The sequence below is a fragment of the Trachemys scripta genome, chromosome 20 (genome assembly GCF_013100865.1).
Source record: "Trachemys scripta elegans isolate TJP31775 chromosome 20, CAS_Tse_1.0, whole genome shotgun sequence".
Classification (NCBI taxonomy): Eukaryota; Metazoa; Chordata; order Testudines; family Emydidae; genus Trachemys; species Trachemys scripta.
The window spans coordinates 4,790,073-4,818,053 of NC_048317.1; the positions used below are offsets into that span (position 1 = coordinate 4,790,073).

General features: G+C 43.6%; 1 protein-coding gene across 1 annotated transcript in view; it reads left to right on the top strand.

The window, feature by feature from the left end:
- CSMD2 (CUB and Sushi multiple domains 2) overlaps positions 1-27,981 on the top strand; it is a 560,683-nt gene that overhangs the window by 24,298 nt on the left and 508,404 nt on the right. Inside the window, exon 2 of the mRNA XM_034754071.1 lies at positions 19,788-20,004. Within this exon, the coding sequence (XP_034609962.1) occupies positions 19,788-20,004 (217 nt within the window). The remainder of the gene's footprint in view (positions 1-19,787; positions 20,005-27,981) is intronic.

Below are 27,981 nucleotides of genomic sequence, written 5' to 3' on the forward strand. Positions count from 1 at the left end.
TTCCTTGGTGCTTTTTTAAAACAGGACCAAAATTTAGCAGGAGGGCTGTGTGCAAACCCCGAGGGTTGGTCATCTCGTCATTTTTCTTCTGGTAGATTCCACAGAGTTTCTTCTCAGGCTTGCCTCTGGATGAAAGCGCTTGTCTGTCTATTTAGATCTCTTTTATTATCGGCTACCAGAAAACCTTTTATTAAGAGCATAGCATGCCCTCATGTTAAGAGAACTTTTTGCAGCCTGATGTGATTGTTCTGAAGAGAGAAATGTTAACATTTTGGAATGCTGGACACCAGCCAGAGTGTCTCAGACTTTGGCTACACTCCAAAGTTGCACTGCTCTAACGTATTCTGGTAGAGTGGTACAACCCCCAGTGCAGATGCAATTATACCAATATAAAATTGCTCATACCAGCATATCTTATTCTCATATGGGCTGAGGAATAAATGATACCAGAATAAGATACTATTATTGGTATATCTGCACCCAAGCTTCGGGTTGTACCTGTATAACTATATCGGTAAAAAATCAAACCCCTAACCATCATATTTATGCTGGCATGAAAATAAGATGTGGACCAGGCTATAGCCAGAAAGTGGGAGAGCTTGATTCTGCCCTGCCTTGCATCTTGTGTTGTCATTTAAACCAGTGCAAAGTGGATGTAAAATGCTACTAGATCATAGAATCATAGAACTGGAAGGGACCTCGACAGGTCATCTGGTCCACTCCCCTGCACTCAAGGCAGGACTAAGTATTATCTAGACCATCCCTGACAGGTGTTTGTCCAACCTGCTCTTAAAAGTTCCCAATGATGGAGATTCCACCACCTCCCTGGGCAATTTATTCCGTGTGTGTGTGTGTGTTGCACAACCATTTGCACCAGTGCAAAGCGAGGCTACAGTATGCATAAAATGCTGCCAAAGGGGAGAGGGAGCATTCGAAACTTGCTTCTAGGGGTGTAAATGGCTGTACAGGGTGCAGGGCAAGGGAGAATTGGGCCCGGAGGTGCATTGGCATAAGTTAACAGGCCAGGTCTACACTACAGACTTCTGCCAGCATACCTATGTCAGTCCGGGGTATAAAGAGATGGGATCTTCGACTGGCATAGCTAGACTGGCAGAAGTCCCTAGTTCCGATGCATCTATGCAGGCAAAGCTGTAGTTCTACTGGTATAGCTTATTTCACTGTGGAGGGTGTTTTTACTGTCCTGGTACAAAGCCCAGCTTAGCTATGTGCACAGTAGGAGCGCGTTGCTGGTAAAGTACACCAGTATTTCTATCCTAGTAAAGCACTGCTGGTGTGGACATAGTCATGGTCTCCTAATCGCAGGCCTAATGCAGTAGTAATGTAGGGTCAAATTCTTCAAGGTATGGAGTGCATTCTGAACTGCTGCTGAAGCTCCCTGGGGGATTGGGGCCAGCGTCTTAACTCTCGGACCCTATCTACGCTAGGAAAATAGGTGTATTTTAACACCTGCTAAGATCCTAGTATAGACAAGGGAAGTTGGAATTCTCACACGTCAGCTGGTCAGAGTAATCCCTAGGGTGGGAGCTCCAGGTTTACCTCTCCCAACTAACACGTTAAAACTATGCCTTTCTCTCCCCGCCCCCTCTAGTGGAGACAAGGCCTTGGATGCTTGTCCACCGAGATCTGAAGGTGTGAAACCTTTCACACTTCCCAGTGAACAACTTGGATTCTGCACCAGTGGAGCTGAGGGAACCTACAGCTCTGCAAATACCTCTTCTGTCTGTACTAGGTGTCGAGTGGTATTTTAAAGCATGTTAGCTAATGTGCTAACATACTTTTACCACTCAGCACCCAGGGTAGACAGGGTTTGACACCTTTAAAAATGTGTTAACTGGTCTTGGCCTACTCTAGAGGGGAAGCCTAAGAATGCAGTCAGAGCAGTGGAGAGTCAACTCTAGGGCTAACATTTAAACCCTGTCTACACTAGTTGCTCTGTGGTGTTTAAAATGTGTTAGCTCAGATGTGTTGATGAGCGTATTTTTAAAGGACCACTTGTATTCCCAGCTGAGACAAGCCCATAGTGACTTGTGAAGATCAGTGTAAGAACCGATGATGCCCTGTTAGTGCAGCTACAGTTTGTACCTGACAGAGGGACCGAGCCTTCAGTATTGCAGTAGCAGGAGATGTAATCTGAACACTTGAGTAGTATGGGTGTGGGGGGAAGCAAGGAGACCGAGCAAACTAACCTGGCTGGCTTGGCCTGTATAATGAAAGCCCTTTGCTGGCACAGAGCGCTGGGTGGCAGGTTATGCAGCAGATGTGTAGATCTTAAAATGGGCGTGGCTCCTGGACTGATGAAAGCTCATCTCTCTTGCAAGCTATGACTACATCGTTAGCATAAGGCTCCTGCCTATCACATCTCCCTTGCTTGTCACCTAGAGGGCAAGTGGGTTGAGTAGAGGAGGAAGGAGCTCCCGTGGTCTAGTCCTGTTTCTGCCCTGGACTTTGTAAAGCAGTCTAGGGCCACTCCTGTAATCTCTGTACCCTGTCTATAAATTGGGGTTAACACTTATCCACCTCTCAGGTGGCTGTTGGTGTTTATATACTTACGGCTGTATAACACCGTGACCATGTAAAGAGCTAGAGAAGTTCTGAGTCTGATTAACCCTTTGGAAGTGGCAGAAAATTGCATCCCTCCTCGTTGGCAATCATTTGACTTGAAGTTTGGAAAATGTTCAAAGTATGAATGTATTTCAAGCGCCTTCTCAGAGGCAGCAGCTGACTTTGCTTGTCTTCTGGTTTTCAACTCCACGATGTTTCAGCTGTAATAGTTTAGCATGAATCTTGGGCCAGCTTCTGCCTTAGGGTCCACACATGCACATGGTCCCTTTGTTGCTCCCACCGAATGCACTACCAAGGTGGAATTGAATTCAATATGATTTTCAAGAAAGAACCGCAACCCTGTTTTTGGTTTTTTTTCCCTGCGATTCTCACCAAGGTTTGTGGCAGCAGAAGCACATGGAAGTTAATTTTCAGAGGTGTTTGGGTGTTGTGTTGACAGGTTGTCAATTATCCCAGGAGTGCAAATGATCTTGTGGAGCAAGCACAGGTTTGGGGCATGTCTGCACTGTGGCAATGGGGGCGGGGTTCCCCTGATTACACCCACTGGGGTTCAGGGCCCAGTGTGAACCTCTAGCATAGACACGGCTGTGCCTTTTGGATATGTGTGGTAATTGTTGCATTCAGTGGGAGGTGGCACAAACCTGTGATTCGTATTAGTGCAGCTGACTGTGCTTTCAGGCTGGTGCAGCGGTGCAAAGCACTGGATGTTAATGGCTTGCTTTGCTTATGCTAGGGCCTGGCTCTGGTACACCTCTGCTCTGTTTGAAGCTGGGGTGAGCTGTGGTACACATGGCCTTGCTGACAGTTGCCAAGTATCCATAAACTCCGAATCTTTGTTCCCTTCAATGTGGAAAAGATTCAGGGTGGTGTTGTTTTTTTCTCGCCACATGCAGCATCGCTGGTATAAAGCGTGACGATGTTGGAGGTGGTAATGCTTCGTTACTGTCAGAGGAAGTTCTTCCTACAGTAGACAGGCCACACAGAGCTTGCATAGCGTGTTGCCTACCTGGCCGATATATACTTGTTGCCAGTGCCCTAGGGCTAGGGCCTTTTTGTGGGCACCTTGCTGGCTAGCAGATATCTGCGAGCGTAAACATTCAGGAGGTTGTGTATGTGCAGCCAAGCGTGGTTGCTGGAAGGCAAGGTTCCCAGGGGAGGAAGATGTATCTGGCGCTCCTTGTTGGCCTAGCTTTCAGGAGATGTAAGCCAGGCTTGTCACACTCCACGATGCTGCAAACCAGCTAAGAAAAAGGATCGGGCAGACAAGAACTGCAAACAAGAGTGAGTTTCGGGAGATGGAGAGACACTGTTACAATCAAGTCCCCACCCACTTCTGGCTCTTGCATTAGGCTCCCACAAGCAAGCTTTCCTTGTCTGGCCAAGTTCAGACTAGTAGAACGGAGAGACAATCTCTCCTTATGCAGAATGGGCATGCATGTGTTAGGAACCTCCCCAAATGACATGATCAATATGGCCTCTGTCATCGGCCTCTGTGTTTGCAGGTGAAGTGTAGAGCTGAGTTCTGGTAAACACCCCAGGGCATCTGTTGTAATGGAGGGTGGGAAAGGGTAACCCTGGTGCCCTGGGGTATGTCTTCTCTGAAATAGAACACCTGTGGCTGGCCCAGGTCTGCTGGGCTGTAAAATTGAGGTAGAGATGTTTGGGCTCTGGCTGGAGCCCAGGCTCTAGGACCCTTCCCCTGCATGGGGTCCCAGAGCCTGGGCCCCAGCTTGAACCCGAGCATCTACACTGCAGTGTTATAGCCCCGGGAGCCTGAGTCAGCTCACATAGGCCAGCCACAGGTGGCGTATTGCAGTGTAGACATACCACTAGTTTCCTGGCCAAATTCCCGTGGTGGTGATTTTAGCCTACCTCCTTACAGTCACCCTGCCACATCAACTAAATAAAGTCCTCTTCATTGCCTGCTTGTTTAAGGGATATTTCATCCTGCACCAATGGCGGGTGGAGTGGAGTGATTGTGAGTGTGCGTGTGTGTACACATCAATTTGAGATAGCAAAGCTAGAGTGCAATATTCTTTGAGTTGGAAATGAACTGTATAAATAAACAGGGAAATAGATATTTATTTTATACCTCAATGAGCAAGGATTTCCTAGTGTTTTCTTTCTACTTGCATTACCGAGTTTGCATAAGCAAAAATATTCTTTTGATCGGTCTTCGAAGTCAAACGCACTCCTGTTGTAGTCATCAAAATATTTGTATAATCAATAAACGTCTGCAGAGTTCTCTCCTCCCAATCAGAGAGACTCATGGGTAGTTGGTTATTAGGGACCACTATGATGATCCAGGCCTGGCCTACACTTCGCAGTTAGGGTGACCTAAGGCAGCTTACGTTGACCTAATTATGTCAGTGTACACACTACAGCCTTGCTTCTGCCGATGTAAGCGACCTACTACACCAGCATCCTAACACCACCTCCACGAGAGGTGTAGGGCTTATGTTAGTGTGTAGACAGTGTGTTACTTACATTGGCTGTTGGCTGTCTTGTCAATTTCATGACAGGAGCCATGAAATTGACAAGAAACCTGGGGAGCTAGAGCCTAGTTGCCCCCCGCTCCTCTGTAGAGCTGGGTGGCTGGATCCCGCTCCTGGCGGGGAGCTGGCGTGAGATGCCCTGGTCGGCTTCCCCCTTCTTCCTAGAGAAGAAAGGGGAGGTGAAAAGTCCTGGGCAGCCCACTGGGAGCCTGTGGGGCAGCCAGGCTCCCGGCAGGGAGCTGCCAGCGGAGCAGAGAGACTGGGCTCTCGGCTGCCCACGTTGCCCCTCTTAGGTCGGTGGAAGGCCTCCTGGTGAAGGCTGTGCACCGCCGACCCAAGGAGAGTAGTGTGGACATGCCTACTGTGGTGGCTGTAAGTCGACCTAATATAGGTCGCTTTAAGTTTCTAGTGTAGACATACCCCTAATTTCACCACCTGCATAGCAGAGGGCATAGAATTTCCCCCAGTTATTCTTAATCCTAATAGAGTTAATGAATATACTGCACATACCCTGTCTGTATAGTCATTATTAGAACAGCAGTGAAATCCTTGATAAAAGATCTACCAGATGCAGTTACGATCTTAACCCTGGAAGCAAAGCTCGGCTGTTCCCTTCACACTCTGTTTATACTTTCCAAACATTCACAATGTATGGGCAGAAACTAACCTCGTTTTGACGTCGGTCCCCATAACCTGAGCAAGTCCTCTGCATGCTGATAGGCTGTAGCACTGAATAACCCATGTGTAACGCTTATCCCTGTTTGAAGAAAGCTGGGCACAAGAACAGGCGCAAGGGTGTTGTGCATTGTCATAGCAACAGTAGCTGAGGTTCTCTTATTGTGCATTGTGCATCCTCTTGCAAAGGCTGTTCTGTTTGCTGCAATCAGCATAAAACCTTTTTATTTGGGGGATTGTTGTTATGTGTTGGGTGGAGGTTCCCCCTCATGCCACCCAATATCTTCTCATCGGTATGCAGAGGTGAACATTCAGGCCTGTTTGTGTGCGTCTTGTGCTCTGTGTGTACACACACACACACGCACAGTGGAGGGAGGACTGTGGAATTGTTGCATTCTGAAAATGGAATTGTAGCTCAGTGTCCCGTTGTGCAAGGTGTGGTACAAATGTGGTGAGACAGCCCCGGTCCTAAAGAGCCTACAGTCTATAGACAAGACTGACAAACAGATGGGGAGTTGAGGTACAGAGAGGTTAAGTGACTCACCCAAAGTGTCACAGATGTAGCAGAGCTGGGAATAGACACTAGGTTTCTATAGTGCCACACATATTCCCTAACCACAAGGCCATCCATCCCAGCTCTCCTTGCTTATAATATTAATTAGCTTTGTACTTTCCATGTAGTGTATGTTCCCTTCGTTTTTTGATTTATTTTTCTTCCCCTAGATTTTGTATTCTCAGGACAAATTCTCATCTTTTATAGATATGTCCTGTTTAATTTTCTTCTTGGATCCATCAACGCCACAAGCCTTTTGCTTCAGCAGCATTAATGCAGGTAGAAGCACTCTTGCCTTTGAAACCCTCTGATAACAGATCTTCCTCCGATGGGAATCTGTCTCGTCTTTCCAGAGTAGCTTGAGGCTTCTTTGAAGTCAAGCAGTGACTTGGGTGGGGGAAGAGAATCTTGACAAAAGAACAAAGTGTCAAAGTATTTATCTGCTGGGCTTTGGGAGTTACGATACGTCAGAGAAATGTTGTTCTTATTTGATGTGATTTTATTTTTAGTTAGTTAATGTCTAGATTTCTTCAGTTCCTGGGCGCCTACAAGCACCTTCCCCCTTGAGCTCAGGTCTCCTTGCATCTAATTCCACCCTGGCATTAGAGCAGCTGTGGGACTGCACTGATTTACATCAATGAAAAATCAGCATAACAGAACTCCCAGTCCTCTCCAAAGAAGGCAGCAAATTCCAAGGCTTTGGACCCTCCATCTAGTCTGCTGCCCTCTTTCTCCTGTGGGTCTCAGGAAGGGACTGAAGATGATTCTGCTATTTCTAATGTGGCAGTATTAGTGATGGGTCCCTGGATTTGATCTGATAGTCCAGAACTGACCTTCCCTAGTCCCTCTTCCTCAGGCCTGTCTGAGTGCGGTGACGATGCAATAAAAAGTGCCTGCCTGTTTGCTGCATCTAATCTGCGCCAGGACAGAGGACACCAAATCCCCAGCAAGGAAGAACATTTGCAGAGGCCTGGTGAGCCACTACCATTAGGGGTCTGAGTTTTATCAGGGACTGTGCATGGGGACATAATGCTTACAAGGCAAAAGGGGGTCTGCAGCGTCCAGAGTTGAGGTCTGGAGCTGGTTGTTACGAACGTGCTGGTTCCGTCAGTGCTGTCTTCCTTCCATCTGTGAGAGTTGGAAGGAAGTGGGCTTATCACTTTTTCCAGCCTGCTGGGCACGTGTTATCTTCCTTTCATAGGAAACACCATCACGTCTGTGTGCCTGAGCAAATAGTTGCCATTTGTGTAACTTATAAGTACCTGCCATACCTATTATGTTTCAGTGACTCCATGCATCAGGGCACATAACCCATGTGGATAGTTACAGATATAGGACCAAATTCTTGCTTACCCCAGTGTAACTCCATTGACTGCAGTGGAGTTACTCTGGATTTATACCAATTTGTCCGGGAGCAAAATTTGTCCTTTGGCCTGCTAATGATCCATCAGTTTAACATCTTAGTTGCTCACTGAAATATTTTGCCTCCATTCAGTAAACTAAGAGGAGCTTTCTTCTTTAATTTCTTGCAATCTTAGGTTACGTCTCATTGAACCAATGGACTGATCTTACTATGGTTATAACGTTTAGATTTGACTCACATTCCAGCTGTGCAAGATTTTTTTGGTGGTGGTTTTAAGAGAAGCTTTTACAGACATGTTTGGCTTTGCATGTAGTGGAACAGCCCAAAGCTTTGTCTTATTTGTGGTTTTAGATGGAAGAGCCATTTTAGCACAGAAGATGGAGGAAAGCCATTTTTCTTGTGCTTCACTGCAGATCACTCTTTACTTAGAAATAGGTCTAATTTTGCTTATTTTGTGCTTGGCAAAAGTATGCACCTTAGCAAAATTAGCCACCTCCCCCCCCAAAAAGGGTCTGTTGTAGAGATTGTGATGAAACGTGAAATCCCGCATAGTTTTGCATTTCATTAGCAATATTTCAAACTCTGGTAGGGTACAGATACTGTGAGGGCTTCCCACTGCAGCTGTCGTCAGTGAGTACGGAGTGTGTGCAACACCTGAAAGGTTTGCGATGTTAGGCCCCGATCCTGTAATGAGTTCCCTGTGAGCATACCCCTGTGCATGCATGGATCCCCACTAAAGTCACTGAAGCTCTACATCTGTCCATGGTGGGCACTTAGGACTTACTCCAGAGCCTGTTGGGAGTCTTTCTGTTGGTTTCATTGGGCTTCGGATCATGCCCATAGTTGGGATAAGCATCTAGAAATCCAGAGGGCAGATCACCAAGTGCTGTAAATTGTCGTAGCACCTTTGAAACTAAGGGCATGAAGGACCTGCCTCTGTATCTAAACTAACTGAGCCTAGAGCCTGAAAAATCAAAATAGAAACCTGTCGACCAGCTTTCTGATGAGACGTCCCATGCTTTTTTGCTTCCTTTAATTTCTGCGGAACAAACATCCAGAGCAAGGCTTTTTCTTGGTGTATCTTCTGGAGCTTCAGCTCCAAGAGAGAATGAAGAAATGTAGGAAAGACTGAAGGAGGAAAGCAGATGAATGAAACTTTTCTGGAACTCAAAAAGTTCAGCTCAAGTTTTTGAGTAATGATTTGGGGGGTCCTCTTTTAACCCACTTGCGTTTGCCCCATTCTTGTGATAAACCTCTGAGACAAGTGGAAATACAAAGTTGGGCCAAATTTAAATCCAGCTGTGAACCGCTGCAGAGTTTTGGGGCTGTTCTGGATTGGTTGTTTGTGATCTGGGCCTCTCTTCAGACTTGACTCTTGGCTCTGGGGATGCAACGGGCACAGAAAACACAGTGAAGGCTCATCTGAATGACAAACAGTAAATAGTACATCTGTGGGTATTTCTTTCCCCTTTGCCCCTGCTGCATGGTTGTCTGTGGGGCGCAGGGGAAGAGCTCTGTCCTCAGGAGAGCTGCCAGTTATCGCATCCATTTCATTTTTTGGCATATACAAAATGAGTCATGTATTTGACTATTAGACCATCGTTCCTCTGTATTTGATGTAGCCCTTTCCACCAGTCACTATGCAAGGTCTATATCAGTGGTTCTCAAACTGGGGATGCCACTTGCGTAGGGAAAGCCCCTGGTGGGCCGGGCCGGTTTGTTTACCTGCTGGCCGCGGTTCGCCGCTCCAGGCCAATGGGGGCTGCGGGAAGCAGCGCGGGACAAGGAATTTGCTGGCTGCCGCTTCCCGCAGCCCCCATTGGCCTGGAGCGGCGAACCGCAGCCAGTGGGAGCCATGATCAGCCGAACGTGCGGACGTGGCAGGTAAACAAACCGGCCCGGCCTGTCAGGGGCTTTCCCTACACAAGCGGCGGCCCTAGTTTGAGAACCACTGGTCTATATATAACCGTATGTGCCTTGGATTAGGCGACAGAAGGGATCTGCTGTAATATTGAGAGACCCTCTCCCCTCTACTCTCTTTACATCATGCATTCATTTAACACAAAATCATGGATTTGAAGTAAATGTGCTGGTCCTCAAAGATATCAGGCTAGCAGCACTGGAGAGGGAAGTCTTCTGCCACTTTACAGCTTGGGTAGCAAGAGTGAAAGCTAACTCCCCTTCCCCCAGCCCTGACCTGCTGCTACTAGCCTGCCTCACTCCTTGTCCAACTAGCTGCATTCATTGCATGGAAGAGTTCATTCAGCCTCCGTGCTGAATCCTTGGCTTGTGTGCAGGAAGGGAGACCAATTAGTACCAGCTGTGGTGGGTGGTGTTTTTTTTTTTTTTTAAAGGAATTTGTTGGAAACCCTCCATCCCTAAACTCACTTTGTAGAGATCACCAATACAGCCTCCTAGGATGATGATTTTCAGCCCATCCTCTGCAATGAATTCCACATGGGCTCCTCACAGGCAGTCTCCTTTGCCTGAAATAGGGCTTGACTTGGGACTCGTTGCAGGATTGAGGCAGTGCCCTGTTGGTAGAGCCCTGCAAATCTGCAGATATCTGCAGACCAAATTTGTGGATCGGATGCGGATACAAATTTTGCAGGTCTCTGCCTATTGGATTTGAACTGAGAGCTATCGCTGCTCCATTTTTATTTATTTATTTGAAAATTCACTTTTTTTTTCTTGTGGGGAAGGATCTAAATTTCCAATGTATTTTTGATTAAAAACAAAAATCTTGTCTCATTTACTTTCTTTCCTCCCCCCTTTTCCACCTCTTGTTCCAGGGGGAAAATGAAAGGAGGGAGGAGGGGAGAAGTCTGTGGAAGAATTAAGAAGGAAACCATTTTTTTCATTTCATTTCAAATATTTTCCAGCAAATATAATGTTTTTTTTTCAACCAGTTGTACTGAAAGCCATCTAACTGTGTGCTGCGATTCAGATGCGTCACCTCATACTGCGATACTTATTGCCTTTGTGTTTTCTGTCAATGGCCAAACCTTTTTCAGAATTGCTTTTCTAGGGCAAGAAAATGCCTCCATCATGTAGGCCGAGTTCTGCTCTTGAAACTGGTGTTCATTAAAGCCACTCAGAAGCCTTTCTCTTTGTCTGCAGATGGGTCAATTTTATCTGCTTGTTTGTGTGCCTGAGAAGAGACCGGTTTAATGCAAGGAACTCGATAGGATAATGAAATTACTGATGAATAGCTTGCTCTGGCAGTTACTTTCATAGCAGGCAGCGCTGCAAGGAATTAGTACTCTGGCAGAGAAATGCTGTCCCTACCCATTGGAGTGATGAAAAGATGAGCACCTGAACTCTTCACAGAACAACTGACCGTGAAACATTACAAACCTCATCAATTATTTGTTGTAAAATGGGGCTTACGCGCTCAAGCGTTCTGATTGGCTAATTGCGGGCTGTGCAGCTATGGTGCGGCAGTCGCCGTGGGTGACACCATCAAACCAAACCGACTTCTCTCGGGGCAGGGGTTTTGGAGTGACCTTAAAAAAAAAAAAAGTAGCTTAAATAACAATCCTGGTTCTTTTAGTATATCTGCAGTCAGGGACACACTTAAGTGTGCAGAGTTAACCCACAGCAGCATTGTGTCGGCTTGGGGAATTGGGAATGGGCAAAGGAGCCTTTCGCTTCTTGGTCACTAGAGTAGATATGGTCTGGATGAGTAGAGATGGAGCATTCAAGTTCCTCCCCCTTATCTACAAGGCCTTGCATAATCTCAGCCCTGCCTAGGTCTCTGCTCCCCCCTGCTCTAACTTGTTATGTTTTCCCCCATTCGTTATTATGATTTGTATTGTGGTAGCACCCAGGAGCCCCAGACATGGACCCGACCCCATTGTGCTAGGTGCTGTACAAATACAGAACAAAAAGATAGTCTGTGCACCGGAGAGCTTACAATCTCAGTAGTTACATCTCTCTATCTCCCTTTCCAACTTTTGACTTGATACCTTCTATCCGGTCGACTCCATATGTTCCATATCTTGTTGGCCAACCCTGCATCCCCCTCCCCCTCCATCTCTGCAGGTTTCCTTCCTTGAACCTATGGCCTGTCTTGTGTTTGTCTTATTTAAGCAAGTTCCCATGGCTAGACTAATTCAGACTGAAAACAAAGGTGCAGTTTTTTAACCGTGTGGGTAATTAATCACTAGAACAATTTACCAAAGATTGTGGGGGACTATCTATCACTGATAATTTTTAAATCAAGTTTGGATGATGTTCTAAAAGATCTGCTGTAGTCAAACAGGAATTAATTCAGGGAAGCTCTCTGGCCCATGTCATAGAGGAGGTCAGAGAGATGAAATCTAAAGTCTATCCATAGAATATAAAGGCCAGAAAGATTGTGATTATCTAGTCTGACCTTCTGTGTAATACAGGCCATAGGACTTCACCTAGCAATTCTGATTTGAGCCAATGAATTGTTGAACTAGATTAGAGCAGATCTTTTAGAAGAGCATCCAATATTGACTTAAAGTCTTCATCTGATGGAGGATCCCCTTCGTTCATGTGTAAACTATTCTAATGGTTACAATCAGGTATTCTGGCACTTGTGGCTCTTGATTCACGAGGGTCAGAGGCACTTATGGAGGAAGAAAACTCCAAAGTCTTATCAACCTCCGTGAAATAATTAGGTTTCAGTTGAGGCTGAAGATGTGGTACATAAGAACATAAGAGCATCCATACTGGGTCAGACCAAAGGTCCAGCTAGCCCAGTATCCTGTCTTCCGACAGTGGCCAATGCCAGGTGCCCCAGAGGGAATGAACAGAACAGGGAATCCTCAAGTGATCCATCCCCAGCTACTGATGCAAGGGAGAGATCTTATTTTGCATAAACCCCTCATTCGTCCATCTTTATCAAGCAATGGCAAATTATTGCCCTCTATCTTTTCATCTCCTGTGCCCAGTGTGTCTACTTGGGACGTCCTTAGAACTGAATGCTTCATCTGGCTATTGCATCAGTGTGCACGTGGGACAGGTCTCTCAGATAGTAGCCAGTCTCTAAGAACACGGGTTCCATTCTCAAAGTCCCGGCAGCGCTATGTGAGACAGCACACGATGATGCTGAATGTGAGTGAAAGATGGATGAGATGGATGAGAATTAATGCCTCTCTGCAGAGGTCCCCCTGAGAGCTCAGGTAACATCTGGGAGAGCCGGTTTGGTTTACAATATCGCTGCATCATGGTGCTAGTTTGAAAACTCTCACCGCCACAGGTGCTACGTTGTGAGTTCCGTTGGGCCAGGCACTGGAGTGCCTCCCCCCGGGATGCAGGCAAAGCCATGTGCTCCCTGTGCAGACTGGTGGGAGCCGAGCAACAGAGATGGCAGTCTGCCCTTCAGTATATGTTCTCCTCAGTGCTGCTGGACTTTAACAGTTCTATAGTAAATGGAATCTCTCTGCATTATTTATTACCAGGCTTTGCTTATGAGGCTGTAAGCTAAGTTAAGGGCAACGGCAAGTTGAAAGTTTACTGAAAAGAGACTTAAATGTGTGTATTGTGTATGTGCTCTGTGTGAGAATACATGTTGGCAAACGTCATAGTCACATCCAGGAAGCTAGCTTTCTATTTGTGTCTATGTAGATATAGATTCCAGTGTGTTGTGTGTAAGAAAAATTAATTCCTGATAAACTGTTCAAACCAAGAATCTGTGAAAAAAGCCAACTTGGGAAAGTTTTACCTCTTTTTAGTATTTACTTGTTTAATTTGACCCTCTCAACTAAAGTAACCCAAGAGTTTTGGGTTACTTTATAAGACCCTGATCCTTCAAAACCTGCGTGTGAGTGACTGTGAGTAGTAACATGAGTAGATCCAGTGAGTAAAGTTACTCGGTTTCAGTGCCGGCAGAATCTCGCCCTTCTTTGTACGTCCGAGTGGAACATATATGTGTGAAAGCAAAATGTGCAGAGTAGTGGCTTTAGTTTTACTTTAGTATCTTGTTTGAAGTTCACACATTTTATTGACTAGTAAAGAACAATACCAGAGAAAAACATTCGAGTGTAAATAACAATAGCTAAGGAAAGTCAAAACATTAAACGCCTTCTGCAATAAGGAAAAAAGATGGCTATGTATCCTCCATAGATTGCATTGCTGAGAGGCAATGCATATGATTTGATTTTTGTCCTTTTTTAAAATTGTGCTGTTGCCGTACTTCAGTGTTGTTAAATTAGTTTTTGTTTCTGCTGAGACATTAAGTGCCTCAGCTCGTGTTATGAGAAACTGCCGAAATAAATTCTGCTTTCCCCCTTCTGCCATATAGTGGGCCAGATCCTTGGCTAGTCTAAATCAGCATAGTTAATAGTTACGTTGATTCACACTGGCTGAGAATCTGGCCCAGTAAATTTAAGCCCTAAGAAGAGGCTGGAAGACAATAAAATATTGGAAACTGCATTTTGCACTTCACGCACTGGCAATATCAGGTGTGGCTCTGTCTGATTTTAGTTTGATCTGACAGCTAGGAGAAGATTTGTAATGACAGTGTTGGGACATGTAAGTTGTCTGACTCAGCTATGCTGCCTAAACACTAAGATGAGGCGGGGGAGGAACCATATGCCCGAAGAGTCCAGTTTATTGAAAGGGTGCTTCCAGCTGGGTTTGCCCCTCAATGTTTGTTTAAAAAAAATAGTCAATTAAAAATCTTAACTTCTCTCTGGCTCTCTTCATTGTTAAATGTGATAAATGATTTGTTCATTTGTTTTCAGTTGAATCCTTCTGCAATGACGATAATTCTACAACCCTTAGTTTGAGTGTTACTAACACGGTTCAGAACATGGGAACCTAATGGGTCAAACCTGCCATCCATCTTGTCCAGAATACTGTCTCCAACAGTAGTTGGAACCAGATACTTCAGAGGACGATGCAGTTATGGAATCATTTGCTTATGGGGAGGTTACTTCCTAAGTTCTGTTCGAGTTTGGTTTATGCTGTGAAGCTTGGGTATTATCATTTTAAAAAAAATAATTCTGTCTAATGTAACTCTGGCTGGCTGTTTTCTGTCCGTTTAAATGGCCAATCGTATTTTGAAACCTGTTAAGCTCTTAAGCTCTTAACCTGTTAAGTGGTTCTCCACTTGTGAAGTAACTCCCTGCTCTCCATGTGTCAGTATATAATGCCTGCATCCGTAACTTTCACTCTATGCATCCGAAGAAGTGAGGTTTTTACTCACGAAAGCTTATGCCCAAATAAATCTGTTAGTCTTTAAGGTGCCACCAGACTCCTTGTTGTTTTTGTAGATACAGACTAACACGGCTACCCCCTGATACTGTTAAGCTCTTGGCTCCAATGCTAACTTGTGGAGTCAGTTCCATAGGGGGAGTGTGTGTGAGATTTTTATGTAGTATTTCTTTTTATTCACTTAAAATGTGCTTCTTTTCAGCCATGTTGGAGTCAAGGGAGCCGCTCCCTTAAGTTGGTATGATGAGGCATCACAGAATCAGGCCAGATGTTTGTTTGTAACTCAGTCGTTGCATCATTTTGCAAGTGCACAAAAGCCAGACCTTGAAACTGACTGCTCTGTTTACATTGTTTAGTGGACAAAATAGGCAAGAAGTAAATGAGACTTTTCAGATTCTTTCAATTTCAGCTGAGGGTCCTAATACTAACTGAGGTTTCCCTGCACAGGTATGAATCCTGCCATCTACAATTAATTTTTTACTTCATCCTTGCCCCAAAGAGATTAGAATCTATCTTTTCATTATATAGAGCCTAGCAGAATGTGGTCCTGCTCCTTGTTTGTTGGTGTTACCATAATAAAATGAAATACATTCCTTTAATAAGATGCATGTTTTAAATCTGTGATTATCCTTATGATAGAACACTTTCCAGAATTCCAATACCAGCTGCCATTTTCAAGAACATGAGTGGAAGTGGCTCTTTTCTTGTTTACCTCCATCACAAAACAGGTCATGTCCATCCAAATGTGTGTATGCTGATGTGATTCCTGCTATCATGAAGCTCTAGTCCATGAGCTGTAGTATTAGAAGTTGGAAATAGAGTACATAAATATTTACACTGCCACATAGGGCTGGCTGGCAGATGACATCCAATCTGTTAGCTTTATCTATTTACCCTTTTTCATTCATTGTTGTGGCTCTTGAATTAGGAATGGCAGCGTGTCAGAGGAAGTGCTTTAAAAATACTACCCTCCTCCCCCCCCCAATGTAATAACTTTGGAAATGATCTAATCCTTCCTGTTTCAGAGCTTAAACCAGCCTCTGACTAATGGGGGTGAGGAGGAAATTTCCTGGTATAGGCTGTTCAATATCTGCAGGGTTTCTTGCACCTTTCTCTGAATCATCTGGCACTGGCCACTGTCAGAGGCAGGGTATATGGATGAGCCACTGGTCTGATCCACTCTGGCACGTCCTACGTTCCCATGTGTATTGCGGGGAGAGGAGTGAAGTCGCATTTAGAACCTGTGGGCTGGGGAAAGCAAGTCAGAACCATCACTGAAATATTGCTCTCCATTCGGAGTTCCTTTCATGGTGCATGGTTGCTCCTGACTCTCCCTAGCACGGGCTGCAGCAATGTTTGTTACATTAAGGAAAATGCAAGCAACCGGATTAACAAGTAACAACTGTATCTTATGTGGCTGTGCTCAGGCTTATGGAGTGGGTCTGATCATGTAGTTATACTAGGCAACAGCTGAACTCCAAATAGCTGCTTAGGCCATAGTGTATTTTGCAAGCAGCGTCTAGATGTTACAAAACCTGAACAGTGTAGATCTAGCTCAGATTCACGAGGCTGCAGGTGCTAAGGGCTGGTCCTGTATTCAGAGTACAATGAAATTGATTCCGGTGTGCATTACAGTATCGTTATAAAACATGGCTTCTGCCTAAGTCTTCATGGTTATCACTGTGCTGTACTTCCTAGCGAGAGAGGGGATAGACCTCAGAGCCTCTTTCTCCAAAAGCACAGACTTGATCTGGGTTTAGCTAATGGCAAATCTATTAAGTGTAGGGTGTGTGTGATACAAAAGTTAAGTGATTGCAATGCCATCCAGTAGAGGGCCCGGGGAGCCCACATATGCCATCAAGTTCATCCTGGTGGTTGGCACATTCATGGCTAAGCCAATTGCAACCCAGGGGAGCACTAGGCGGGAGAAGCCCCTGCTTTTCCCTGAGTTCCGGGACTTTCCTTTGCCCTTGCACGGGACATGTGCTCCTGTTTCCCCTGAGGGTTCAAGTTTGCATGAGAAAGTGTGGATTTCTGCTTGTGCACAGTGCTGGCAGGCACACTCAAGAAGGCCCTTTAACAACACAGCCCTCAGGGCTCTCAAGGTACCAGTGTGGGTTTCACTAAAACATGCATTCCTCTGTATTTATTGATGCCCCAGGGCCAAAGGGATAAAGAGAATTGTTACCATGAGTCTTCAAAGGAGAAATGCAACATTTGATAGTCTTGTAACATAGACTTTAGATCAAGTCTTGGTGATCAAACCCAAAATGAACTAACTCAGACCTTAAACCAGATTATTGGGTATGAGTAAAACCTCTTGCGGTTCCTTGATCTATGTCCCATGTCTGCCAGCTGTTCTCATCAGTTTCCAACATAAACGCAGTTCCTGGCTATTTCGGATGAAGGTATATTGCCTTATAGATTGTCGGCAATTTTCTGTTAGCTGAGTCTTTAAGAAGCATAAGCTCATCTTGGGCTGGAATCATGAATGTGGAATTATTTCAGTAGATTAGTTTGTTATAGAACCGTATCTGCTTTTTCTGTTGTCGTTTACTGTGTTTCTTCAGCTACCATCGGTTTGGGAGGAAGTAGATTTTTGTTTATTCACGGCTTTAATCTCTGAGTTAGGGCAATCCTGGCATAACCACATTGATTACATCTTGTTTGTCCTGCCGATGACCTTTTGAAGTGTTTGGAACACAGGGTCTCTGACCTTGAATATGCTTAGTTAGCATGATAGCTAATAGCATCAACAGTTTTTATACCAGCAACAATTATATAGCTACAGCCTTTTTAATTTACCAATTTTCCCAAATTGTTCAGGTGGCATTTACTCGTGATTAAAATTAAGTGTTCTGTAGATAAAATTATGTATCCACACTATGCCTGCTGAATAACAGTCTGTGTGAAGGAAAGGGAATATGATCTAGTGGTTAGGGAGAGGAACTGAGTCAGGGCAATTTATGGATCTCCCAGTGTGGACTTATACTCAGTTTGCAATTTGTAAAATGGATTAATGTCGCTTGCTTTACAAAGGATCATGGGTATTCACCCCAGCCTAGAATACCAGCACCAGATTTATGCATCACATATGCCAAGTCCACAAACAAGTGCAATTTAAGAGTGCATGGGGATGAATTTTGCTCACCGGGGTTGCACTTGTGCTCTGTGATTTGGTATTTGCAAAGCAAACCTAGCCTCAAATGCTAGGTGCTGTAGAAATGCAAAGTTCTATTCTTGATCTTTGTTAATGAGTTCTATGAATGGGTCAGATTTACTCCACCGCTCTGGATTATAGGGCTATCCTAAATCTTATTTGTAAAATAAGCCCTGGACAAAAATATTCCCCTTCTGGTACATCTGATTGACTGCTGCAATTCCATAAAGATATGAGCTTTCATCTTGCAGGGACAGAACAGGTTCTACTAAGCGTTTTAGTTCCAAGGTAGGCCAATCGAATTATAACTGGCTTTAATGAATGCTACTATCGTTCTTTACCTGTGACTGGTTGGCACTCAGAAGGGCGAATAACTTTACTGATTTGGAAAACAGTAATGAGAAATCAAAGCCATAATTTCCAGTCTCAACTATTTCAGTGTGAAATCCTCAATAAACAGCATAAATAAGGGCAAACAAACTAGCATCAATGGAAGAAGCCCGACTTGCTTTGTAGAGCTCAGCAAACTCAGCAAGCAGTGATCAGTCAAACTCAACTTGATCACAGGATAACGAGGTAGCACGGCGTTTGTTTTGCGCTGCGTTTCCCTGCAAAAGGTAGAGTTGCCAACTGGCTAATCGCACAAACCCAAATTCCCTTGCTGAGGCTGGAATTCAGCTCTGATGTAAACAGGCACAATTCCACGAACGCCAGCAGGAGTTGTACCTCTTCATAGCAGGGGTGAATTTGCCTCCCTGGGCTTGTCTTCGCTGCAGCAGTTCGCTTTAGTGAGAGCGACCGCACTACAAAATAATGCTGGAGCGACGCAGAGTGATCAGACGAACAGCGGTTGAGTTGCAAATCAAACTGCTGCATCACTGCATTTCTAGCTGGAGCATCATCTACACTGGGGCTTCGGCCTGTGTCACTGAGGGGCCAGCTAGCTTCAGTTCGAAGTGTTAGAGACGTGTGTGTGTGTGGACAGGAGTGGGGGCAAAACTCAAGTTCTACCTCAAACTAGCATTACAGTGATTACAAGTCCCATGTTTCAGAAATACAGCCTGCAAAGTTTAAAGTAACACCGAAGGGAAAGTGAAGTAGACTAAGGAGAATTTCCATGTCTCTTAACCTTTGTTTCCTTGTACATTGGCCGAGGCGTCTAGGCATTAATGTTATAATACTAATAATCAAATAGCCAAAGCAGGCTATCCCCTTTATACCAGGCCTGCTCTAGGGCATGTCTACACTACAGTCGCTGCAGCTGTGCCGCTGTAGCACTGTAGTGTAGACACTTCAGATGTCAACTGAAGGATTTTTTCCATTGATATAGGCAATCACCCCCACCCACTCACACCCTGCAGTGCCCCAGTGACAGAAGCTAGGTTGAAAGAAAAATTCTTCTGTTGACCTACCCCCGTCTGTCTGGAGGGGTTACGTTGACTTAACTGTGGCACTCAAGAATGTGAATTTCCCACCCCCCCAAATGCTGTAGCTAGCTTGAGCTAAATTTAAGTGTAGCCCAGGCCTCAATAAGTGCCAAACCAATCTGCCTCATGACGACTCTGCCTTGTTTTATGATCTCTGTGTGATGAGTGCAGCTCTAACGGTGCAAGTGTATTTCCAACCTGAACAAAAGTCATACTCCAGCAAGTTTTTGAAAATGAGCAACCTACATGTTGGCTCTGTTAAGAGGAAATCTGTATTAACGGTGGTGTTGGTGTAGAATTATAAAGTCTGCTACAATAACATGTTTGTCTTTTCTCTCGCCAGCCCAGAACTGCAGCTACGTCTTTCAAGGCCCAAACGGGACGATACAAAGTCCAGGATTTCCGTACGGATATCCAAATTATGCAAACTGCACGTGGACAATCACTGCTGAGGAGCAGAACAGAATACAGCTCGTGTTCCAGTCCTTCGCCTTAGAGGAAGATTTTGATGTATTATCAGTCTATGATGGACTGCCTCAGCAGGGGAATCTGAGAACAAGGTACAGCGTGCGCTATAACAATTGGTGGCGTTTATAAGCGTGTTCAAGATTTCTGCCACTGGGATTAAAATACTTAGGTTGGAGGCGTGCACTGAATCGGCAGCTTATTTGTGAGAGAGATTCTCTTAACTGTTTTGATTTCTTATGTTTGATAAGATCCTAAATACTGCTGAGAGTGCCTGACAAACATGGCTTATCAATCTATCCTAGACGTCTGGGAGAATTTAATTTAGAAAATGGAGCTAGAAGAGAGGAGGTCTGACATGAGGAAGATTTTCCCCTTAAACCCAAGCTTTACTATCAGAGAGAGACACGGGGTGGCCTTGTGGTTAAGGCATTGGACCAGGACTCAGGAGAGCTGGGGTTAATTCCTGGCTGTGCCACAGATTCCCAGTGTGACTTTGGGTAAATCACTTAACCTCTCTGCCTCAGTTTCCCCACTCTGTACACTGGGGATAACAGTCCATTGGTTCTGTAATGTCTATTTAAATTGTAAACATTTTGGGGGTGAGAACTGTCACAGATAATGTGTTTGTACATTGCCTAGTGCAATGGCGCTTTTGTCTTAGTTGAGACGGCGACGTGCTGGCATAATATTATGAATAATATGTTAAATAGAGATGCTGATAATTAAAAATGCATGTGTGAGAGAGAGACAGACAGGTTGACTGGACTTTATGATTCAGAGACAAGACCCTAGATTTACTCCTAGGTTGTTGATTATAATGATAGGTTCAAAGGCTTCTTATTTCAGATTTTAACCAATAAAACTGGATTTTGGTGTTGGCATTGCACAGTGAATTCAGTGACATGAAGTGGCTGCTTTGTGTAGAACTTGGACTGAAGGCTGTGATCTTGGGTGGGGAGGGTGCTCCAAGATTTTGTTTTATTTCATTTTAAGCCACTTGTTCACTGTGATTTAGGACAAGTCCTTTTGGTGTCTCGGCTAACTCATCTGGAAAATCTGGGTTAGAGAAGCAGAAACAATAAAGAAAACACTCTGTTGAATATAGTGGAGTTCAAGTGGGTGGATAAATTATGTCTTCACCTTGCAGCTATGCTAGAGAATTGTCTTGATTATGGGATTTCATCATTTTATCAAGTTGATAAATGCAAAGTAATGCACATTGGAAAACATAATCCCAACTATACATATAAAATGATGGGGGTCTAAATTAGCTGATACCACGCAAGAAAGAGATCTTGGAGTCATTGTGGATAGTTCTCTGAAAACATCCACTCAATGTGCAGTGGCAGTCAAAAAAGCAAACAGAATGTGGGGAATCATTAAGAAAAGGATAGATAAGAAGACTGAAAATATCATATTGCCTCTGTATAAATCCATGGTACACCCACATCTTGAATACTGCAGCAGATGTGGTCACCCCATCTCAAAAAAGATATATTGGATTGGAAAAAGTTCAGAAAAGGTAACTTGTGGAACTTCTTGCCAGAGGATGTTGTGAAGGCCAAGACTAAAACAGGGTTCAAAAAAGAACTAAATACATTAATGGAGGATAGGTCCATCAATTCCTATTAGCCAGGATGGGCAGGGATGGTGTCCCTAGACTCTATTTGCCAGAAGCTGGGAACGGGCGACAGGAGATGAATCATTTGACGACTACCTGTTCTGTTCATTCCCTCTGGGGCACCTGGCATTTGCCACTGTCGGAAGACAGGACACTGGGCTAGATGGACCTTTGGTCTGACCCAGTATGGCCATTCTTATACACTTATTTAATCAAGAGGCAGGACATTACTTTGCTCTTGGTAATGTATAAAGGAGACCCACATATGCTCAGTCTTCTCTAGGCTCAACTTCTTGTGAGGCAAGCTTTGCAGTGGTGGAGAGTCAATGCTGTGATTTGCCTCATCCCAAGCGGCCCCCATGCAAATTACTGCCTTCATTGAGTGTGAATTTCACCCTCTAATAGTTAGCTGTCATTTGTTTCAGTGTGTACAATTGTGGAGCCATCCATAATAAAACTTCTGAAGTCAGCATGATGGGCATTTAGTGTGAGATTTTCAAGGGCATCAGAAGGGTTTAGGAGCTCAAGTCGCGTTGAAAGTCCTAAATGACTTTGGTGCTTCTCAAAATTGCCCCATAGTTACAGAATGGCTCTTGAAATCAGAATTCATTGTTTCTTGGCTGTTCAACGTCTCAATCTTTGTTCAGCTAATATTTTGTGCATCAATCTTTCCTTATTAAACTTTGCCGCTGTTGCCAGCGCTCAGTTTTCTTCTTTTTACTAGGATATCAATTTTATGTTTTTCCTCGGTCTGCTTTCCAAATGTACTCCATTCATCATCTAAGTGCTACGCTAGGAGATGGATGAACTGTACATCATTTATCAAAGTTCATCAGTAAGTTGACCAAAATAAGCGATAGGCAAGTGCAATGGGAGGGAAAAAAACCTGCCTCTATGAAGAGAATGTAGGTGTGCCATTCGCCATGATGGTGGCCATCAGTAAAATAGTTAACAGACTGACAATAATCTTCTCTTTTGGCCCTCCGGGTCTTCATTTGATTTTCACCTTAATAAACAAGAATCCCTTTTAAATGGAAGGCGTTATAGTCTTCCTCTCAGTAGGCCAAATTCTGCGCTTGGTTAGCAGTGCATAGATTCTTTCAAATTCAACACAAATCGGATACTTGAGAATAGTGGTTCAACGGGGGGATTGGATGAATGTGTTTGTATTGTATCCATGTAGGGACACTGGCTTGTTCAGTGTGTCATTCTTCACTCAACTTCTTGGTGCGGAAGAATGAGCTTGGTGGAAATTAATGTATTCCCTATTGGTGAAAGTCACCCTTGTGCAGGAGGAACTTTACCAGGGCCTACTATTGCATTTAATCTCTGTATTACCAAGAATTTCCCCTGCTTTTTCTGGTCTGGGGCTTCGTGCGTCACGTCTAAGTCAATTTCTGAGAGAGAATCAGTAATTCTATTCGTTTTGTTAGCAAACACCCTATTGTGTTGCGGTTTAATGTGGTATGAAAGTTCCCTAATACAATAAGAGTAAACTTAATTCAATGAGACACTTGCCAATAAACTGCTTTACTGTACGTTGGGAAATTTGCATCGTGTGATGAGGTCATGAGTATAAATGCATCTCAGTGTTTTCTTAATTTAGACCATCTAGAGTGGCTGTTGTCCTTAGATAGCAATCAAGGAAGAATAATGATACCAGCAGAGCTGACTCTTGGGGAGGGGTTGAGTCCTTATTTACTCCTGCAACATCTCATGAATGTGACCACCTCCGTTTCCTTTCTCTCCCAACACCTTACATATCTCCAGGGCTCCTCTTCAGAGGGAATGTGGAAATAGAATCTCCTTCTTCTTGGGTCTAGGGGATGGTGATAGCAAGAGGTCACTTTCTTCCCTGACCAGAGTGAGAGGGTGGCGTGTTTTCAATAATTCAGATTAAACGCTCCAGATCTTCCCTCAGATGTATGCGGGTAACTCCCATTGGCTTCAGTGAGACTTTTCTGTGCATCACCAGGCTAGACAAAACTCTCCTCCATTCTCCAAGAGCCAAATATATTATGCTGGTCTTCCTAGGTCCCAGTCCTACAGGGCGCTAAGCGCTCTAACTCCCTCTGAAACCATCGGGATGGGCAAGAGGAGTACATCTGGGGTTTTCTCATTTAAAGCTGCTATTGCCCCAGTTCCCGGTCATGCTTTGGTGAATGGATCATTGCTAAAGGGATGCTCCAGTCAGCTTAGTTTGGAACGATTGATTTCTCACAGCTCTGTGCTGTGGGGCTATGCAGGAACGCAACCAATTCTGAGTCATAACTTGGAGCTATTTATGGGGCTGAAGTAATCAGAGGGAGTTGAGGGAACTTAGCACTTTCTAGGAACTGGCTGTCTGCGCCTGGCATCCCCAAGCTGAGGCTTCCTCTTTTGCCGCAGTGTTTTCTGGTGCATCCAACCGTGTAATGTTTTCTAAAGAATTTTCACTGATGCTAATAATTTCCAATGACTTTCCAAATTTAAGAGTCTAAAATTGGGCAGCAGAATGCCTTATTTTAAGTCTCCGATGGCACTCCACTACCATGTATTTGCACATGTAAGTGTCCCATTAGATGGCCATTTTACAAACTACACTTGACAGCTGAGCCACCAGGGAACAACCTGCAGGTGTAAGTAGGCTTGGCAAGCTGGTTGGTTGACCGCCTGTTGACAACAGTCAAAAATTCTCAAATATACCGGTAAGAATGCCTGTTGTATTAATTTAGATGGAATATATGGGCTAAAGGTGTTAGCATAACTCCATCATTCAACAAGGTTTGGAGTTTAGTATATAGAGACTTTAGCTTGTTTAATCTTATGCTGAACATACTATGAAAATTATTTTAACCTTTCATTAAAGATAAAGAAGAGAAGGAAAAACAGTTAAAATATTAAGGGAGGCTTTTATTTTATCAGTTCTCTAGAGAGTTTTTAGAAAGAAAAACTCCCTTGTTTGACCATTTTTTGGACAGCGTTAAATATGGTGGTGCTTGTTTTTTGGGGGGGAGGGGAGGAGGAAGAGAAGTTACCGGAGATAGGCCGGAGTTGCTGTTTGTTTTTATTTTAGATCATGTCTTGGATTTAGCATGAGCCAATCAAGGTGGCGGTGTCCTTTGGGTTCCCTTTTTTTCTTTTTCTTTTTTGCCTGGGGTGGTAAGGACACCTTTTAGGATTAGACAAAGACAGTCCAGTGCTTTAGGAGATAGTGTGCATAGCAGTTGTGATGGCAAAACTTGCTTTAGGAATTGGGGGTTAGTAAATAAATTATTTAAGGATTTTAAACTGGGAGTGATGGGTGGAATCGCTTACTTGTATTATTTTGTGTACTAATTAGGCTTACTTCTTGCTATATTAATTTAGGTTTATTGAGTTTTGGTTTTATATTTTCTTAAACATAATTTTGATATAGTTTTTCATCTCTATTAGGTTTTTTTGTTTGGAAAAATTTAGTTTTTGTGATTTTGTATTTTTTTATTATAGGTTATTGTGATATTTTATTAATTTAAATTATTTATAATTAGGATAAATTTGTATGCTTAGTTATAATAACTTTTAATGGACAAATTCTAACTAGGATTAGATATTCATAAAATTGGAAAAAAACCATTTATTTTAGTTTAAGCATGTAGAGGAAAGGGCAAAAAATATTTTGGTTATATTAAGACTTATAAATTCTTTATTTTAAAGTGGGAATTTATAAATTTTATTTGACTAGATGTTATAAAAACACTTAGCTTTATTAAGATCTAAAAAGTAAGAACTTGCAACTTATTTGTTGCTAAAACAAAATTTAAAACTGCTTTGGTTGCATCTTTGTAAAATGTTGAAGAACAAATTGGCTTTTATTACTCTTGGTTGTATTCTTAGGATGGATTTTTTTTCTGCTTACGCAGTTAAAGCCATATTTCTACATCAACTATTAAAATTTGATGCAACCATGATTAAGATTACTTACTTGGAGAAAAAACTAGCTTTGATCGCATTTTACCTAAATGTGTTGCTTCTTTTTAAAGGAAGCAACAAATTTACGTCTTTTTGAAACTACTCTTGCACCGATGAGCCATTTGCAACACTTAATGCGCTAAAAATGCAAAGGCAGTTTTAGTCTGACAGACCTTGCCCACCTGTTTTACACTAACGCTTGTTAGGACAATGTGGCTGTGGTGGCCACTTAGCCCAATTGCGTGTCTGCCAACGTGCTACTTTTTGACTATGTATTTAACCTGTTAGGCCCCATGATGGGACACTGAAACGTTGTATTAATTTAGATAGAATATATGAGCCAAAGGTGTTCGTATAACCCAATTACTATCTAATATTGACCAATGCTAACCAGGGACAGGGGTTTGGCATTCAGAGACTTTAGCCTGCTTAGTCTCATGGCAAAAATACTATTAAAATTATTTTACCCTTTTATTCAAGGTAAAGAAAAGAAAGAACAACAGTTAAAGCATTTGAAATGTAAAATATTAAGTGAAGCTTTTATTTTACCAGCATCCCTTGCTCTCTTTCCCTTTATTTGGAGAGAGATTTTAGAACTAAAAACCCCTTGTCTGACAGTCTCTTAAATAGTATTAAAGATGGCAATAACTATCCATTTTGGCAAAAGAGAAGAAGTTAGTTGAGATGGGCTGGTAGTGCTACTGTTCTTAAAGTCTGGCCCCATTTTATTCCAGATGGTATTTGGAAATGAGCTGGAGCCGGTAGAGGTGGTGATGTTATTTGGGTCTTTCTCTTTGGGGCTGGGCAGTCATTGAAGGAGAAGCTCATTCCAGTAGCCAGTTTTTCTTCCAAAGTCTTTCTTTAAGGACCTCAAAAGGGAACGATGGGCAGAATAGTTCATGCCCTTATTATTTTGTCCAGGGCCTAGTTTTCAACACACCAATTTGGGTTTACTGATTGTTTTTGGTTCTACACTTTTCTTGTTTACCAAGCATGATTTTAACATGAGTTATAGCAGGAGGCCATTTTGTTTGGACTAATTCAGTTTGTCTCCATTTTGTACCTTTTCCCATTAACATTTGTTGTTCTAGGTTATTGCCACATTGTATGAACTTATACTCACTGCCTACAGTTGAATATACAATTAGGGTATATTTGTAGGCCCGATTATTACAACATGTCCCGATGTAGATGCCATTCTTTTGGTATTAAGAAATTCATTTAATTGTGTTTCACATTTTCCTGAGTTAAAATAAGTCATTAAGTAACTTTTTTTTTTTTTTATTAGGCAATCTAAGGCTAAGCTTTTTTATTAGGTAATCTAAGGCTAAGCCTACTGGAGACCACAAAGTCTTTGTCTTTTTTTGTTTGTTTGCTTCTGTTTTTTACTGTTCTGATAAACTAATGTTTTAAAATATTTGACCATTTTTGACATTATTTGACAATATTTGGCTGGTCAACTGATCAAGTAGTTTTGGACCAGTGAAATGCCCAGTGCCCTTTGAGAGAGAATTGGGTAGCAGATAACATAGCTTGTACTAAGGTACAATTAAGAGTTTATGGCCCAGATCCTCTGCTGGTGTGAATTAGCATAACTTAGTTGACTGACTTCAGTGGAAATAGATTGATTTATACTAGCCGCAGATCTGGTGCTATGGGTGTAGCACAGGGGTCGGCAACCTTTGGCAAACGGCTCGCCAGGGTAAGCCCCCTGGTGGGCCGGGCTGGTTTGTTTACCTGCCGCGTCCAAAGGTTTGGCCGATCGCGGCTCCCATTGGCTGTGGTTTGCCATCCCAGGCCAATGGGGGTGGAAGGAAGCAGCAGCCAGCACATCCCTCGGCCCACGCCGCTTCCCACTGCCCCCATTAGCCCGGAGCAGCAAACCGCGGCCAATGGGAGCCGCGATCAGCCGAACCTGCAGACGCGACAGGTAAACAAACCGGCCCGGCCCGCCAAGGGCTTTCCCTGGTGAGCCGCATGCCAAAAGTTGCCGACCCCTAGTGTAGCATAAGCAGAGATGCGTTCTAATTGTACAGCTGATACCACACATGATGTCTAAACTTCCCAAAGTCCCTAGGGGTGCTTGATTCTTGGGTTTGTTTCAGATCCTTCTTTCTAGTGTTCCAGGTACTAGGACCTTACTATTAGATAGATCAAAGGTACTTTGGTTCGATGTTACCATGATAAATTTTGCTTGGTTCATTAGTTGTAATACTTGCCATTTAAAATATAAGCTGATCCCATTTTCCTCAAGACTGGAGAATGAAGGTCCACACTTGGTCATATCGAGAGCTGCTTCTTAAGAGAACAGTTTTTAATTAAAAGTTGCTGCATTATTTGTCCTACAGTAGCGTCTAGATGGCCCAGCTTAGATCCAGCTTAGTCCAGTTTTGATCCAGCTTTGTCCAGGGCCCTTTGTGCAGTGCCTGACAGAAACACATAGTAAGGAGAATGGGAAACTGGCATGGAGAAGAGAAGGGACTTGCCCAAGGTCACATAGTAGTGACCCAGTGACAGA